Raw genomic sequence first — 14,903 nt, 5'->3', positions numbered from 1 at the left:
AAGACTAAACGCAGTTGTAACGTAGGAACAATAGTTGGTACATACCAGTGGTCTCACGAGTCTGCTCTCGTTACAATCCTTTAAGTAGTGGTGTCTCTTTGTTGTCCACTGAATTGACCAATTATTTACTCTCTACAACCACCCATCCTCATGTAATACGTGTCATAAGTATGTCACATAGGTATCAAACAAGTCAACTTTGCATCACATTTGTATTGCAAGATTTTTAGAATTTTTAGCATCATAATTGTTTGACGAATAGACGTATAATCATGTACAGTCAAGTGATGCTTACTTTTTCAAATATATTCTCCAAAAAAATCCAAATTTGACCGAACAATTTGCTGTGAATAATAATGGATTGTAATGTTGATTCAGTACGTTTTTGTTGTATTTGGATTTAACTCTGAATGTTGTGTTTTCTGTAACAGAGGATATTTTCCCATGCAAAGACTGTGGGATTTGGTACAGAAGTGAAAGGAACCTGCAAGCCCATCTCATGTACTACTGTGCCAGCCGACTGAAACAGCCAGCTGCCGCCTCAACCCCGCCACAAGACAAACCCAAGGAGTCCTATCCCAATGAACGCATATGCCCCTTTCCTCAGTGCAACAAGAGCTGCCCAAGTGCAAGTTCACTGGAAATTCACATGCGCACACACAGTGGTAAGAAAAAGTATCTGTTGACTGCAGAGTGATGTAATACTGTAGTTTAGCTTAGCAACGGTGTTGTTGCTCTGACTAATTTCACTTTCTCATTTGTCCTACAGGTGAGCGTCCATTTGTCTGCCTCATCTGTCTGTCGGCCTTCACCACCAAAGCAAATTGTGAGCGCCATCTGAAGGTCCACACTGACACACTGAATGGTGTGTGTCATGGCTGTGGCTTCGTCTCGACTACGAGAGATATTCTTTACAGCCATTTAGTCACAAGCCACATGGTTTGCCAGCCCGGATCTCGTAGTGAGGTCTACTCTCCAGGACCAGGCCTTCCTAAGTTGCCCTCGACCGTTGGTGAGTCACATGATATCTGATGGCCAACATCAGAATGATGTGTAGGACATGTATGATGTAATGTGTTGCATGTCAGTACTGATACGTTTATATTCCAACTAAGAAGAAAATGTGCAAATGGTTGATTCATTTTTTTGGTGAATCTTCAGTTTAGTTTTCATTACAAATTTAAAGGCAGCAAGCGTTTACAGTGGAACCTCGGTTTTTGTCATAAATGTGTTTCAAAAGGTCAGACTGCAAATGCAAATGCAATTAATCCATTCCTGACACCCAAAAACGTTTAACACGAAACACATTTTACAGAGAATAATACAAGTTTAACATGCAAGTTACAACAAGTTAGAGTTCTACCTGTACTACAGTCCTATTGTAATAGACGCTACCTTCGTACTATGCTACAAGTTCTTTCTTGAATAAAAGTGTTTCTTACCTTCTTTATCGAAGTTCTGACACTTGGAACTATTTTAGCTGCTAGATTTCATTACAAAAAACACAGATTCCTCTTACATTCAGAAATATGCAGTGCGCCTGAGAACGGCACGCTGTGTTTCTTAGGAGGAATGAAGGAGAGATATACGAGTTGTTCATTGATCTGTGTGCATTCTATGAACAAATAAACTACACACACACACATAATAAAGGTGATTTAAGGATTCCCTGGCCGGAATCTGTCCATATCATCCCAAGTCTAAAAGAACAACTACGCATTCTTCAGAGTCATTAATATGTGGATGCTTTGTTTGGGCGCTCGATTCCGCAGGACTAGTATGTTTAGCGCGCTGTTTAGCCGTACGATAACCGTACGAGACAGCGTACGAAAACTGAGACATATGTTTAGTAATAACTTTAGCGGAAAACTGTTTCCTACATAAACCAGTGCGTATGAAAACATATTCAGATATACAGTATACGCTTACAATCAAAGTTTGATGACCAGTTAAAAAAATTCCAAGAATTTACATTTTGCACTGTTGGATCTTATGGAGTTGGTAAGTAGAGCTTCAAAATGTAAAAAAAAACGCTTAACTGAAACAAGCTGTTCATAAACTAATCGAAAGTTTCAGACAGTAGCTCAAAAAAACCCGAACCCCTCCCTCAAAATAGAATAAAAATTTCAAAAAGTGAAATGAGTAGCTGTGCCATTCTTGTTAATCACCTCAAAAAATTAGGTTTGGGCATGCTTGATGCCAGGGTTTCTAGGAGGCTAGTGGGAATGTTGCTCCAGGTGGTGAAGAGGGCATCGATCATCTGGAACTGATGTCCATTTTTTTCCTCTGGAAGAAGTCCTTTGTCATGCGGGCATTGTGAACTGCAGTGTTGCCCTGTTGAAAAACCCAGTCATTACCACACAGACAAGGGCCTTCAGTCATGAGGGATACCCCCAGCAAGATCTCCACATAGCCAGCTGCCGTTTGATGCCTCTGCACAACCTGAAGCTCCATTTCCATTGAAGGAAAGACCCGATCATGATGGCCCCCACTCCACTGTGCCGTGTGGGAAAACATCTCAGGTGGGATCTCCTTATCATGCCAGTAACGTTGGAAGCCATCAGGACCGTCAAGGTTACATTTTTTGCTCATCCGAAAACAAAACTTGCTTCCACCTTTTCAGTGTACCATGTTTGGTGCTCTTGTGCAAATTCCAAGCAGGCAATTTGATGGTGTTAAAGGAGACGGGGCCTTTGAAGATGTTTTTTGTTCTTAAAATCTTTCTCTCGCAGATACCGTCTGATGGTTATTGGACTGAACAATCTTAATTTGGTCCAAGGATTGTCCCATGTGTTGATGGACAGCCAATCGGGTCTTCCAGCTCAGGGCGGGTGACATTTTTTGGGGTCTACCAATTGACTTTTTTGTTCCATAAACCTGAGGATCTTTTAAGAAGTTTAAAATGACTCTCTTGCTGCATCTAACCTCAGCAGCAATTGCGCGCTGCAAGAGTTCTTGCTTATACAGCTCAACAATCCGGTTTTAAAAGAGAGAGAAAGCTAATTTTGCCTTTGCCATGAAGTGATTATGATAGAAATCCTAACAGAAAATGACATTGAATCCACGTTTGACTTTAATGACTATTTTACTTTAATGATTGTTTGCAATAGATTGCTTACTCATATTTTTTGTCTCACTCCCTGTCTTCTTTTTGCATTTGAAAGTTCTCCTTAAGATCCAACAGTGCAAAATGTAAATTCTTGCAATTTCTCAACTGGTCTTGACATTTTGATCAGGAGTATTTATCTTATTCATGGTATTGTAGACATGTCGGGGTGGGAAATAGAGATAATAAGAGACCATCAGTGGCCATGCAGCAAGAAGTTTCCTTTCTCCTACTCCTCCATGGGTAAGAGGCTAATGAGGGGGCAGAACATACTAACGTTTTTTACACAGAAAAATCCTTGAAGAATAATACAGTGGTGTGGAAGAAGTGTTTGCCCCCCTTTCCTGATTTCTTTGTTTTTTTTGGCATGTTTGTCACACTTAAAGGTTTCAGATCATCAAACTAATTTAAATATTAGTCAATGACAACACAGCTGAACACAAAATGCAGTTTTTAAATAAAAGTTTTTATTTTTAAGGGAGAAAAACAACCAAACCTACATAGCCCTGTGTGGAAAAAGTGATTGCCCCCCCCCTGTTAAAACATAACTTAACAGAGAATAATTGAGATCTGTCAGTCAGGAAAATGGTTATAAAGCCATTTCTAAAGCTTTGGGACTGCAGCAAACCACAGTGAGAGCCATTATCCACAAATGGCGAAAACATGGAACAGTGGTGAACCTTCCCAGGAGTGGCCGGCCAACCAAAATTGGCACTAATGGCAATTGGCACTAAGCGCACAGCGACGATTCCTCCAAGAGGTCACGAAAGATCCCACAACACCATCCTTAGAACTGCAGGACTTGCCTAAGTTAAAGTCAGTGTTCATGACTCCACCATAAGAAAGACACTGGGCAAAAACGGCCTGCATGGCAGAGTTCCAAGAACCACTGCTGAACAAAAAGGACATTAAGGCCCGTCTCAATTTTTCCAGAAAACATCTTGATGATGCCCAAGACATTTGGGAAAATACTATGTGGTCTGGCGAGACACAAGTTGAACTTTTTGGAAGGTGAGTGTACCATTACATCCGTTATACCATTTCGGAAAAATATCATCATACCAACAGTAAAATATGGTGGTGGTAGTGTGATGGTTTGGGGCTGTTTTGCCGCTTCAGGACCAGGAAGACTTGCTGTGATAAACGGAACCATTCATTCTGCTGTCTACCAAAAAATCCTGAAGGACAATGTCCGGCCATCTGTTCATGACCTCAAGCTGAAACCAACTTAGGTTCTGCAGCAGGACAATGATCCAAAACACACCAGCAAGTCCACCTCTGAATGGCTGAAGAAAAACAAAATGAAGACTTTGGAGTGGCCTAGTCAAAGTCCTGACCTGAATCCTGTTGAGATGCTGTGGCATGACCTTAAAAAGGCGGTTCATGCTGGAAAACCTTTCCAATGTGGCTGAATTATAACAATTCTGCAAAGATGAGTGGGCCAAAATTCCTCCACAGCACTGTAAGAAACTCATTGCAAGTTATAACAAACGCTTGATTGCAGTTGTTGCTGCTACGGGTGGCTCAACCAGTTAGTAGGTTTCACTTTTTCACACAGGGCCATGTAGGTTTGGATTTTTATGTCCCTTAATAATAAAAAGTTTCATTTAAAAACTGCATTTTGTGTTCAGTTCTGTTGACATTGACTAATATTTAAATTAGTTTGATCTGAAACATTTACTGTAAGTGTAACAAACATGTAAAAAAGAAGAAATCAGGAAGGGTGCAAACACTTTTTCACACCATTATATATCAACAATCCTTTTAACAATTAGCATTAACGGGGATAATAACAGATTGTTAAGATTGTGTGGACTCGGTTGTCAATTAATCCTATAGAAATTGAGGTACAGTAAATGTGGTTGCAACCAGCAGAGGCACTGTTTGTTAATTCTTAACTAGTTTGCAGTCTTAGAAGAAAGTGACATCAACTGTGGACAGTTGAACTACATCCATGAAAACCTCGGCCATGACATACTGTAACTCCTACGCAGCATTGTTGAGTTCAGACAAATGTTCTCCCATCCCATTCAAGTATTTTTTTTTATTATCAGATTTGTTTTTTTCCCCCTGCAGTACCCACTTGATACATTGGTTTAAACAGTCTTTAACTTTACTGGCACATGTATAAGAGTGACTGATGTGACATGTTTTCTCTTTTGCAGTTCTCAGTCCAGGAGACTCCGGCGTTGTGCTAAAGTGCCAAATCTGTGGTCACAACTCTGATTCCCCTTCCCAGCTGCAGCAGCATGTACAAACCCACCTAGAGGTGAGGGTCCCGGCTGAAAGGAGCCCCACCCCTCGTCAAAGTACCCCACTTGACCAGCTTCAATCGTCCAAACCAGGGAGTGAGTCTTTAGGCTGCGTCCCTAAGCCAGATTCCTCCAGCCCAGGTGCTAATGGGGGCTCTGCTACTCCACGAGGCTGCAGTCCCCCTGATGCCCAAACCAACATCAACCTTAGGATCAAAGAGGAGCCGCAATCAGAATCTGAGGTAGAAGAGCAGCAGATGGATGTTAAGGAGGGTGGCGAGGAGGCTGGCCAAAAAGCAGAAGGGAAGACAAATGAGATTCAAACTACAAACCTAATTTGTCAGACATCAAATTCTCCAAAGAGCCCTGCTAGCACAGTCGTGAAAGCAGAACCAACGAGTCCCACTCCTGGTTGCAGCCCAACACATATAGGTGGTGCTGGCTCAGTTTTCCCTGGTGGATCAATGTTTTTGCCTCAGTACATGTTTAACCCCGAAACAGCCATTTTACCCCAGGCCTCAGAGATCCTGGCTAAAATGTCTGAGATGGTTCACAGCCGTCTGAAGCAGGGTCAGGCAGTTCCTCCGAACACCACAGCCACCTTCTTCTCCTCTGCACCAACTGTACCCACATCGACAGCAACTCCACCTCAAAAAGGAGCCACCTGCTTTGAGTGTGATATTACATTCAACAATATAAACAATTTCTATGCACACAAGAGGCTTTACTGCTCCAGTAGACACCACGGAGAAGGTGCAACCTCAGCTTCAGGTCCAGGATCAACAAGGGATACTTCCCCCGCCACTGTGCCTTCCAGAAAGGCACAAGATTCATCAGCATCTCCTCGGGATGGAGCAGTGAGCACAGCGGCTTCAGCCTCTCCTTCTGAATCTGACACTGCAGTAGATAGCGGGGCGACAGAAATGAGAACATTGGAAGTGAAGACCGAAACGCCGGCCGGCAGAGAAGGAATCTCGTCTGCTTCTGAAGGGGAGGGTGTAGTAAGTGGAGGAGGAAGAGCAAGTGAGGATAGCCAGAGCCCTGTCAGTGGGTCTGCTGAAGATCTGGATGATGATCCCAACCAAACCTTTTGTGAGGCCTGCAACATTCGCTTCAGTCGTCATGAAAACTACACTGTTCACAAGCGCTTCTACTGTGCTTCACGCCATGACCCATCTAACCAGCGAGCCATACACATGGCAAAGGCAACCACCACAGCAGCCTTCCACCCCCAGCCGATCCGCACACGCAAGAGGAAGAAGATGTATGAAATTCACATGGCAAGAACTGAAGCCTTAGCTGCCGCCGCCGCCGCCGCCACTGTTTCTGCCGCAGCCACCGCCTCTGCTCCGTCCCCTTCGGTACTTGGCCTGGCGGTAAAACGTGAGGTCTCTCCCAGTGGAGCAGGCAGCTCCAGTCCTGAAGGAGATGGTCCAATAGATCTGAGCAAAAGGCCTCGCCTCATAGAGGTTCCACGGGATGGTACCAACAGTATTCTTCCCATCTTGCCACTCACCGATTACCACAAGTGCACCGCCTGTAGTATCAGCTTCAACAGCATTGAGAATTACTTGGCTCATAAAACCTACTATTGCCCTGCCACCACCCTCCAACAGCATACATTAGAGCAGCTCCATAGGCTCAAAAGATCAGCCTCTACCTCTCCCAAAAACAAGTCTCACCAGGAGCGCCAAGATCTTTTGCATTCAATCGAAGCTAAAGCGCTCCCTGCAGAGCGGATGAGACAAGCTCAAGGTTCATCACCCAGTCCACACATCTCAGCCTTACCAGCCTCTGATGCTACGTCTCCCCCTGATACAGCAAGCACACTTGCAGCCACCCCAGCTGCAGGTGCCAAAGGCGTTAGCACGGCTTCTTCTCAGATGATCTGTCCATATTGCCCGAACAGCACCGTCACATGTGACCTAATGGAGCACTTCAAGACTATACATGGCTTGGTTGTATCAATGCAGTCACCCCAAGAGGCTCAACCCCAGCCAAGCAGCCGAGTTAGTCCCAGCCCCAGCCTTAGTCCCAGAGATGGCGTCACAGCCACCACCTCCAGTACCCCGAGTGGCCCGCCCAGATTGGGCTCTCGCATTCACAGAAATAGTACTAATGGGCAGGCCAGAAGTGATACCACTTCTCCCTCCTCTCCTCTGGCAAATGGCAGCCCCTCAGGTGAATGTGAATCCCCATCAGCTAGTTTACCTCTACCCGTATCCCCCTCGGGGGCTCCACCTCTGACTTTGTCACCTGTGCCTGACCTCCGAAGAGAGACAGTTGGTACATCCGTCCTTCCCGACAAGGCTTCACCAACTGGCTCCATCCCCGGCCCTAAAAGCCAAGTCATCTCTTCGGTCCAAAACGGTAACTCCCGCTACTGTCGGCTGTGCAACATTAAGTTCAGCAGCCTCTCTACATTCATAGCTCATAAAAAGTACTACTGTTCCTCCCACAGTGCTGAACATGTCAAGTGAGTTGAGTATTTCACCTTTTCTCTTTTCTGAGTGAGTAGATGCTACTACTCCTCAGTCAGCTCCAAGAAGCCCCATGCCCCTTTTCGGCTATCAGTCCTCCCAGACAGGTGCCAAAGTTGCACTTAGCTGGCATGACCATTATCTGAATGAATGGCTGTTACCCGTCGGCAGGACCTGATGCCCATTTGCTCTTGAGCAGACTTTGCCAGTGGTGTTACTAAGTGATTCTTTTTCCTCTCCCATGGGTCTACACGTACACTCTGAGCTGAGATGTTTGTCTACCTGCACACTAAAGTGTGCCCTCGTCCCCTAGGTCAGTTTTTTGCCCCGAATTTAACATTAACCACTTCCAGCTTCTCAATATGCCGCATTGTGGGACGTTAAAAAGTTTTATGTGAACAACCTCATTCTGTCTTGTCTTGTTGAACCGAGCTGTTGAATTCCATTCCAACAATTGACTGATGTGATCGTACAGGCCCACACCTAACCAGAGGAGAAATATCTCTTGTATGGAAAGACTTGATGACGTTTAATGTTTTTATTATCTGTGTATAGTCTATGATGTCTAAAGAATAATTCTATGATTCATTTGGTTTCAACACTGGCTCTTTTATGCTCACTAGAAAAAGCTGAAGCATTTTTAGTTTTAAAAAAATAAAAGAAAAAATATGTGGTATGAAATGTTACTAATTACTGAAGGATATTTCAAAATTGTCATTGCTTTTTTTCATATAAACATGTTTTATTTTCTCTTAACATGCAAGGGAGACGCAAATGTGAAATATTTATCTTCTAGTCCTCACTGATTTCATGTCAACAGAAAACTACCTACATATTGTGTAAGAGTATTTTTATTTTTTATTTGCTTATTTCCATGCTGTTAGAAGGAACTGCGTGGCTCTCGGTATGTTGAAGTATTTCTAGTGTAGATATCTAATATCTTCTCCCTGGGACTACACTGAATTTTCTTATCATAGAAGCATTATTTGTTTTCTTTGCTGTCTTTATTTGATGGTGACATCTGAACATGGATGAATTAGCCGGACCCGCACCATTAGACCCAGTCGTCCCAGATGACCTCAGAGCGGGGTCATGACACCATATACAGTATACTGAGCTCGAGCAATGAAGCCCTTCCCAACCCTAAGCTACAGTATAATAGTCTCATCCACAAACCTGGCTTTATGTACCGGCATCATTTTCCATCGTCTTTTTTTTGAGTAGAACATGAAGGGACAGCCACAAGCCATCCATGCCTCCAAGTTGAATATCCATTGTCAAATCTGCATTTCTGGCCAGCAAAGAATTGGGGATGATCAGTCTTACAGTCCCCTCATGCGCTTCACAAAGCACATCATGATGAAATAACACATTGTTGTTCTGACGAGATATTTGATATGTGAGCCATCACTCAAGATTAAAGGAACATTTTGACTAACACTAAAACTCCTGCTAATTTACTATCAGGTGTATCAGACAAAAATATTTTCCAGGACAGCTCAAATCCTTCCCATGTCGTCTAAGTGCTAAGTGTGAGGACTCGTGTGTTTTTAGCGGAGAATGAATCCCAAGCTGCTAAATGCTCCATGATGTATATCTCCTTCTGCTACACTTCATACTTTTAGGTATATTTTCCAGTGGCTCTGTCTTTATCCTCGTTTTCAACGTACTGACTCATTAGAAGCTTTATGTCGGTCTGATGTTTCTCACACTAAACTGGGACCCAGTTGGAATAGTTTTCCACCATAATTAACTTCTTAAGCTTGGCTATACTTTGTATTAACTTAAAAACAGTTAAATGAGTAGAACTTCTGATCCTAAACATGTCCCAAACTTAAAACTAAGGGCCCGATCTACTAAGATCCCAAATAACCAGCGCTAAATTACTAAAATAAATTGCACCTACTATAAGATGCCGTGTTGCGTTGGATCTACTATGATTGCTTGCACAATTTTTATCAGGTGCAAAACTGGTGCCGATGTCCTATTTAAATGATGATTTTGTGTCTGTTACGAGCTGTCACCATGGATAGTTTGGGAGAGTAGATTGGCCGTAAATAAAAGGTTTGAAGCCATGGAGTTGGAGGTCTTGGTGGAGGATGCAAATAAACACACTGTTGAACATTACATTAGTGCATTTTGTCATGTTTTACACTACAATCAATTAAACGATGACATTTACAATTTGATGGGTTATGATATTCATGTGAACATGTCGGAAATGTACTTATATAACGCCATCTATCTCCACATTAGTTAAGACAGCTGCATAGCCAGGTGAAATCCAAACTAAAATCCACACTAAGGGACACACCGTCACACTAGCGTTCACTGCGATGGTGCGCTGGAATGATCCAAACAAAACAAAAAAATAGAGTTGCAAGGCGCTACGGCATTGCTGTCTCTTCTATTTTTATTTCTGACAGTCATTTCTGTCACCGCACCTACTGTATGCCTCCTCCTCACCACAATGACCGCAGCTCCTCCTCCCAGTATTTTGCATGTTCTGATAATCTGCATATATTCTGCATATTCATGAAGGCAAACACACAAAATGGACTGGCAGTGCTGTTTTGCTTATTTGACAGACGCAATCCGTGGTGCACCCTGTTAGGAGGTCAGCTTTGCACAAGCAATCAAGTTGGCACATGTTTTCATACATGCAAACCATAAGCAGATCAGGCTCTAAGTGTTTCCAATTAATGTGAAACAGAATGGAGACGAAGCGACATTCTGGTCAGATGGCATGCTGGAATATTGTCTTTGTGGGTCCACCCCCCCATGTTATTGCACTGTTGTATTAAATGTGCTGAATGTTTTATTTTAGCGAATTTTCACGCCACTGTATTTATTTGATACAGCACTTTCACCCATCCAAAAAAACTATTATTGTTTTATCATGAAGGACCCTCCTAATTCATTTTAATTTCTCAGATGTAGAAAACAATGAATGTCAAAAACTCCATTTTTTATTTTTCATATATTTCATTTCCACTACAAGCTTGTCCAAACTATGCATGAAAAAATAAAAAAAAAAAAAAACAGTTCGGAAAAAAACATTTTGTGTTTTGCGTCAGCTCCTACTTGCACTTTTCATCACAAACATGAGTGTCAGACCTTGAATTTGGTTGATGGTTACATTCAAAAGTGTTGGTACTTCGTCTTCCTTTCAAAAGAAAGTGTCATCCTGATGACTTGAGAAGGGACCTTGAATGACTCATCAGCCTACCTCTTACAATCCCTTAGACGTTGTTAATGATGGCTGCTGCTGTTGGATGTTTCATGCTTTCAAAGCCATCAACTTTTCCTTGCAGACATGCGGTATACTGTAATGCACACTTCCAAATGACTATGTCCTTGTTTTAAATGAGTCTTAGCATTCAGTCTTTACTGTAAATCTATGACAGAATGCCCATGGTATATTTGCACAGTAAAAGGTTAAGGTTTTAAATAACTGAAAACAGAAAAACAGGCACATGAAAAATGCAATACTATTGTCAGATTGTATTGGCTTGGCAGTAATGATGTTTTACACCAGAAGTGTGATGAAAACCATCGAACCACAAATGAAACTTATTGCAAAGTTGGAAAGCAGTACAGTGCATACAGGAGGTCTTTGTCGTGACAACTGCACATTTTGGTATTGGTCCAATACCAAGTCAATACAGGGCCGGTACTGCCAGTACTGATATTGATACCGATATTTTTAGGGCCTGAGCATCGAGCAATAACGATGCGAAGGACCTCTTGAAACTGCTATGTTTATTATTATTACTTCTTAAAATATATACTGTACAGTCATGGAAAAAATGATTAGACCGCCCTTGTTTATTGTTCATTTTAATGCCTGATATAACTAAACGTACATTTTGTTTGGACAAATATAACAATGACAACAAAAATAGCTCTAGGTGAGAGTTACATTTTTTGGCAGTACAATGCTAGAGCTATTCATGTAAGAACTTAAGTGATTTTGGTTATCATCAAGAAACCCATGGAAGTTGCTAGATATCAGCTCTTAAATTAAACTCTTAAGAGTTGTATTTGTTATTATCATTCTATTTGTCCGAACAAATGTGCCTTTAGTTGTACCAGGCATTAAAATGGATCAATAAACCAATAATCATTTTTTCCATGGCTATATATTCCGCTACTCTTCTCATATTTGTGAGGGCTTAATGTACACAAAAACTCACCAAAATTTGCTATTATATCAGGTTTGGCGAAAAATTTCATATTTCTGGGGTCCTGAAGACAAACCCCAAAAACTCACTCAGCAGCGCCCCCTTTAAGTTTTGAAAAAATTAGCCCCTGCCACCAGTTTCATGGATCGTCATGAAATTTGGTGGAGACGTCAGTCATAACAGGATGCACTTTGAACAAAAGGCTTTTTTAGCTTTTTCCTTTGTGTAATGAAGACGATGAATCACTTTGAACTGAATGACTGTAAACCATGGCGAATGCATAGGGAGGATGTATGTAAACGGGCCAAACAGGACCCCCACTCCTCATTAGACAGACCAACATCTGTCTTTTTCACAAACTGATTTTGACTTTCCCCATTCAGTAGGTTTCATTTCTAGCAATTGTTTGCATAAGGCAGAGACGCCTTTCCAAACGGATCCAAGTCTAAAATGGCATCTGCTGGGTTCTTTGGTGGTACTGTAGATAAGGGAGTGATGGAAATAGTGTCCTTGTGAAACTGCGGAACTGTACATACTGTAACTAAACATAGAAATATTGTAATCGCTCATTAACTCATCAAAAGTATTAAATGAGCCATCTAAAAACAGTTCCCCAAAGATTTTCAAGCCTTTGTTATGCCAGGTTTTGAATACGTTATTTAAAACTGAGGGTGTAAAAAATGGATTTTCAGATATTGGGGGGAAAACCTGCTAACTTGGTGAAGAGAGAAATGTCTTCTGAACTGTAGCCATATTTTAAGAGAAGATTTCAAGAACTGGACGCATCTTTGCGTCTTTATAATCACAAAGCAGCGAGGGAGTTAAAGAAGGCTTTGGGTTGAACAACAGCTCCATTTGTGTCCAAATTTCGCTGTCAGTATTCTTATATGCATGCTTCCAATGTGACAGTTTGGCAATATTTACTGCCCAATAGTAGAATGTCAAATTGGGTAGCCCCAGGCCACCTGCTTCCTCCTTCATCTCTACAGTACATAGGTCTTCTTCATTCATTATTCCACATCAATATTGCTATCATTTTGTCTAAATCTCCGAAGGCTGACATGGTTACACAAATGGGGATCATCTGAAAAAGGTAGAGGAATTTCAGCAAAACAGACATTTTAACTGTACATAGTGTTCCCTCGTTTATCGCAGGGGATAGGTTCCCGAAATAGCCGGCAATGAGGGAAATCCGCAAAGTAGCCAACTTCATTTTTTTGCAATTCTATATGTTTTAAGGCTAACCCCTAACCGTACACTTGATACACTTTTCTGGACTGGCCCGCCCGTTCCCCAGACCTGAATCCAATTGAACACATCATGTCTCGCTCCATCCACCAACGCCACGCTGCACCAAAGACTGTCCAGGGGTTGGCAGATGCTTTAATCCAGGTCTGGGAGGAGATCCCTCAGGAGACCATCCGCCACCTCATCGGGAGCACGCCCAGGCGTTGTAAGGAGGTCACACAGGCACGTGGAGGCCACACACTACTGAGCCTCATTTTTGTTCATTTTTGTTTTAAGGCCCTTGTCACACCTTGACGATTTAGCCAGCGCATGCCCGACGTGATCATTTTGATGGCATACGTTGAACTGTCGACGTTTTTTTCAATTTTGGCCGTATACATAGCTTATTCATAACGAGTTCGAAGTATACATGACGTATTAGTAACTTATATAGAACGTTTCTATAACTTATAGACAACTTATACCAACGAATGCATAGCGTGTTGCCGGCGTTCACAACTTATGCCCAACATCAGCCTAACTTATGCAAACCGCACGGCAGCGTATGGCCGACGATCACGTGCCGTAACCTATAAAAAGGCTGCCACTTGATAACTTACCTCACTAGACATCGCAGTGTCAACATCACCATCATGCCGAAGAAAATTTTGAAGACCGCTGCCAAGAAGTATCAGGGCAGTGACGGAGGGATCCATCACCTCCCACAGCCTCTCACTCTCACTCTGATGGAGATGACGCAGGTTCTAACGCCTCTCAGGCATCGTCAATGGTATCGGAAGCTGCTTCCCCAGTGGTCTCCATCTCCTCTCAGCCAACCCTTGCCAAGAAGAGAGCCAAGAAGACACAGTTTTGTCTCAAGGTATGTTGACGTATTACGCCTTGTGCCGAACTTACAAATAACGTGTGTGAACGGGCGTCAACGGTCGCATAAGTTATTGCCCGTGTATGCGGGACGTATGAATCATACGTTGACATATGTCGAAAAGTTTTGTGCATGCACAAAATTTTTGGACGTACTACGACGTATGCCGGCGTGCTTCAGCGTGCTCTTAACTTATACAAAACTTACCCATAACTTATTCGACGTACGCCAGCGTATTGGCCAAATTTTGTATACGTTGGCGTACGCTGGCTAAATCGTCAAGGTGTGACAGGGCCTTTAGGGACGTTAGATCAGCCTGTAGTGTGTTTTTCCACTTTCATTTGGAGTGTGACTCTAAATCCGTACCTCCATGGCTTCATAAATTTTATTTCCATTGGTAATTTTTGTGTGATTTTGTTGTCAGCACATTCAAGTATGTAAAAAACAAAGTATATACAAACACACTACCAGTCCAAAGTTTGGCCACACTTTTGACTGGTAGTGTATATTTACAACAACATAAGATAAGGTAACAATCCAAAAATATTCTCGTTTATTACATACAACAAATTGAGCAAAATAAACGGAATAGTCCGAAAAGTTCTAGAAACAACCAAAAACGCAGAGAAAGGTGGCTGCTGAGCCCGTCTCTTTCGTCAAGTACCCGTTTGCGGTGACCAACAACAAGCAAAATTTATACTGGGGGGAAAAAAAAAGTTAAATTATCGTTGGAACTGGAAAATGCTCATGAAAATGGGAAATGCAGAACGA

General features: G+C 42.4%; 1 protein-coding gene across 2 annotated transcripts in view; it reads left to right on the top strand.

Annotated features, from left to right (window-relative positions):
- Nucleotides 1–10,891, top strand: part of zfpm1 (zinc finger protein, FOG family member 1) — a 112,945-nt gene extending 102,054 nt beyond the window's left edge. The window contains exons 6-8 of one of the 2 annotated variants that reach the window (XM_054775367.1): nt 432–665; nt 770–1,012; nt 5,272–10,891. In XM_054775367.1, coding sequence (XP_054631342.1) covers nt 432–665; nt 770–1,012; nt 5,272–7,838 — 3,044 coding nt within the window. In that variant the 3' untranslated portion in view covers nt 7,839–10,891. The remainder of the gene's footprint in view (nt 1–431; nt 666–769; nt 1,013–5,271) is intronic. The other variant, XM_054775366.1, reaches the window with a different exon arrangement.
- Nucleotides 10,892–14,903: the final 4,012 nt, after the last annotated feature.

The sequence above is a fragment of the Dunckerocampus dactyliophorus genome, chromosome 5 (assembly GCF_027744805.1).
Source record: "Dunckerocampus dactyliophorus isolate RoL2022-P2 chromosome 5, RoL_Ddac_1.1, whole genome shotgun sequence".
NCBI classification, from domain to species: Eukaryota; Metazoa; Chordata; class Actinopteri; order Syngnathiformes; family Syngnathidae; genus Dunckerocampus; species Dunckerocampus dactyliophorus.
Note: the sequence above shows the minus strand (reverse complement) of the source record. Positions and strands in the feature narration are given on the sequence as shown.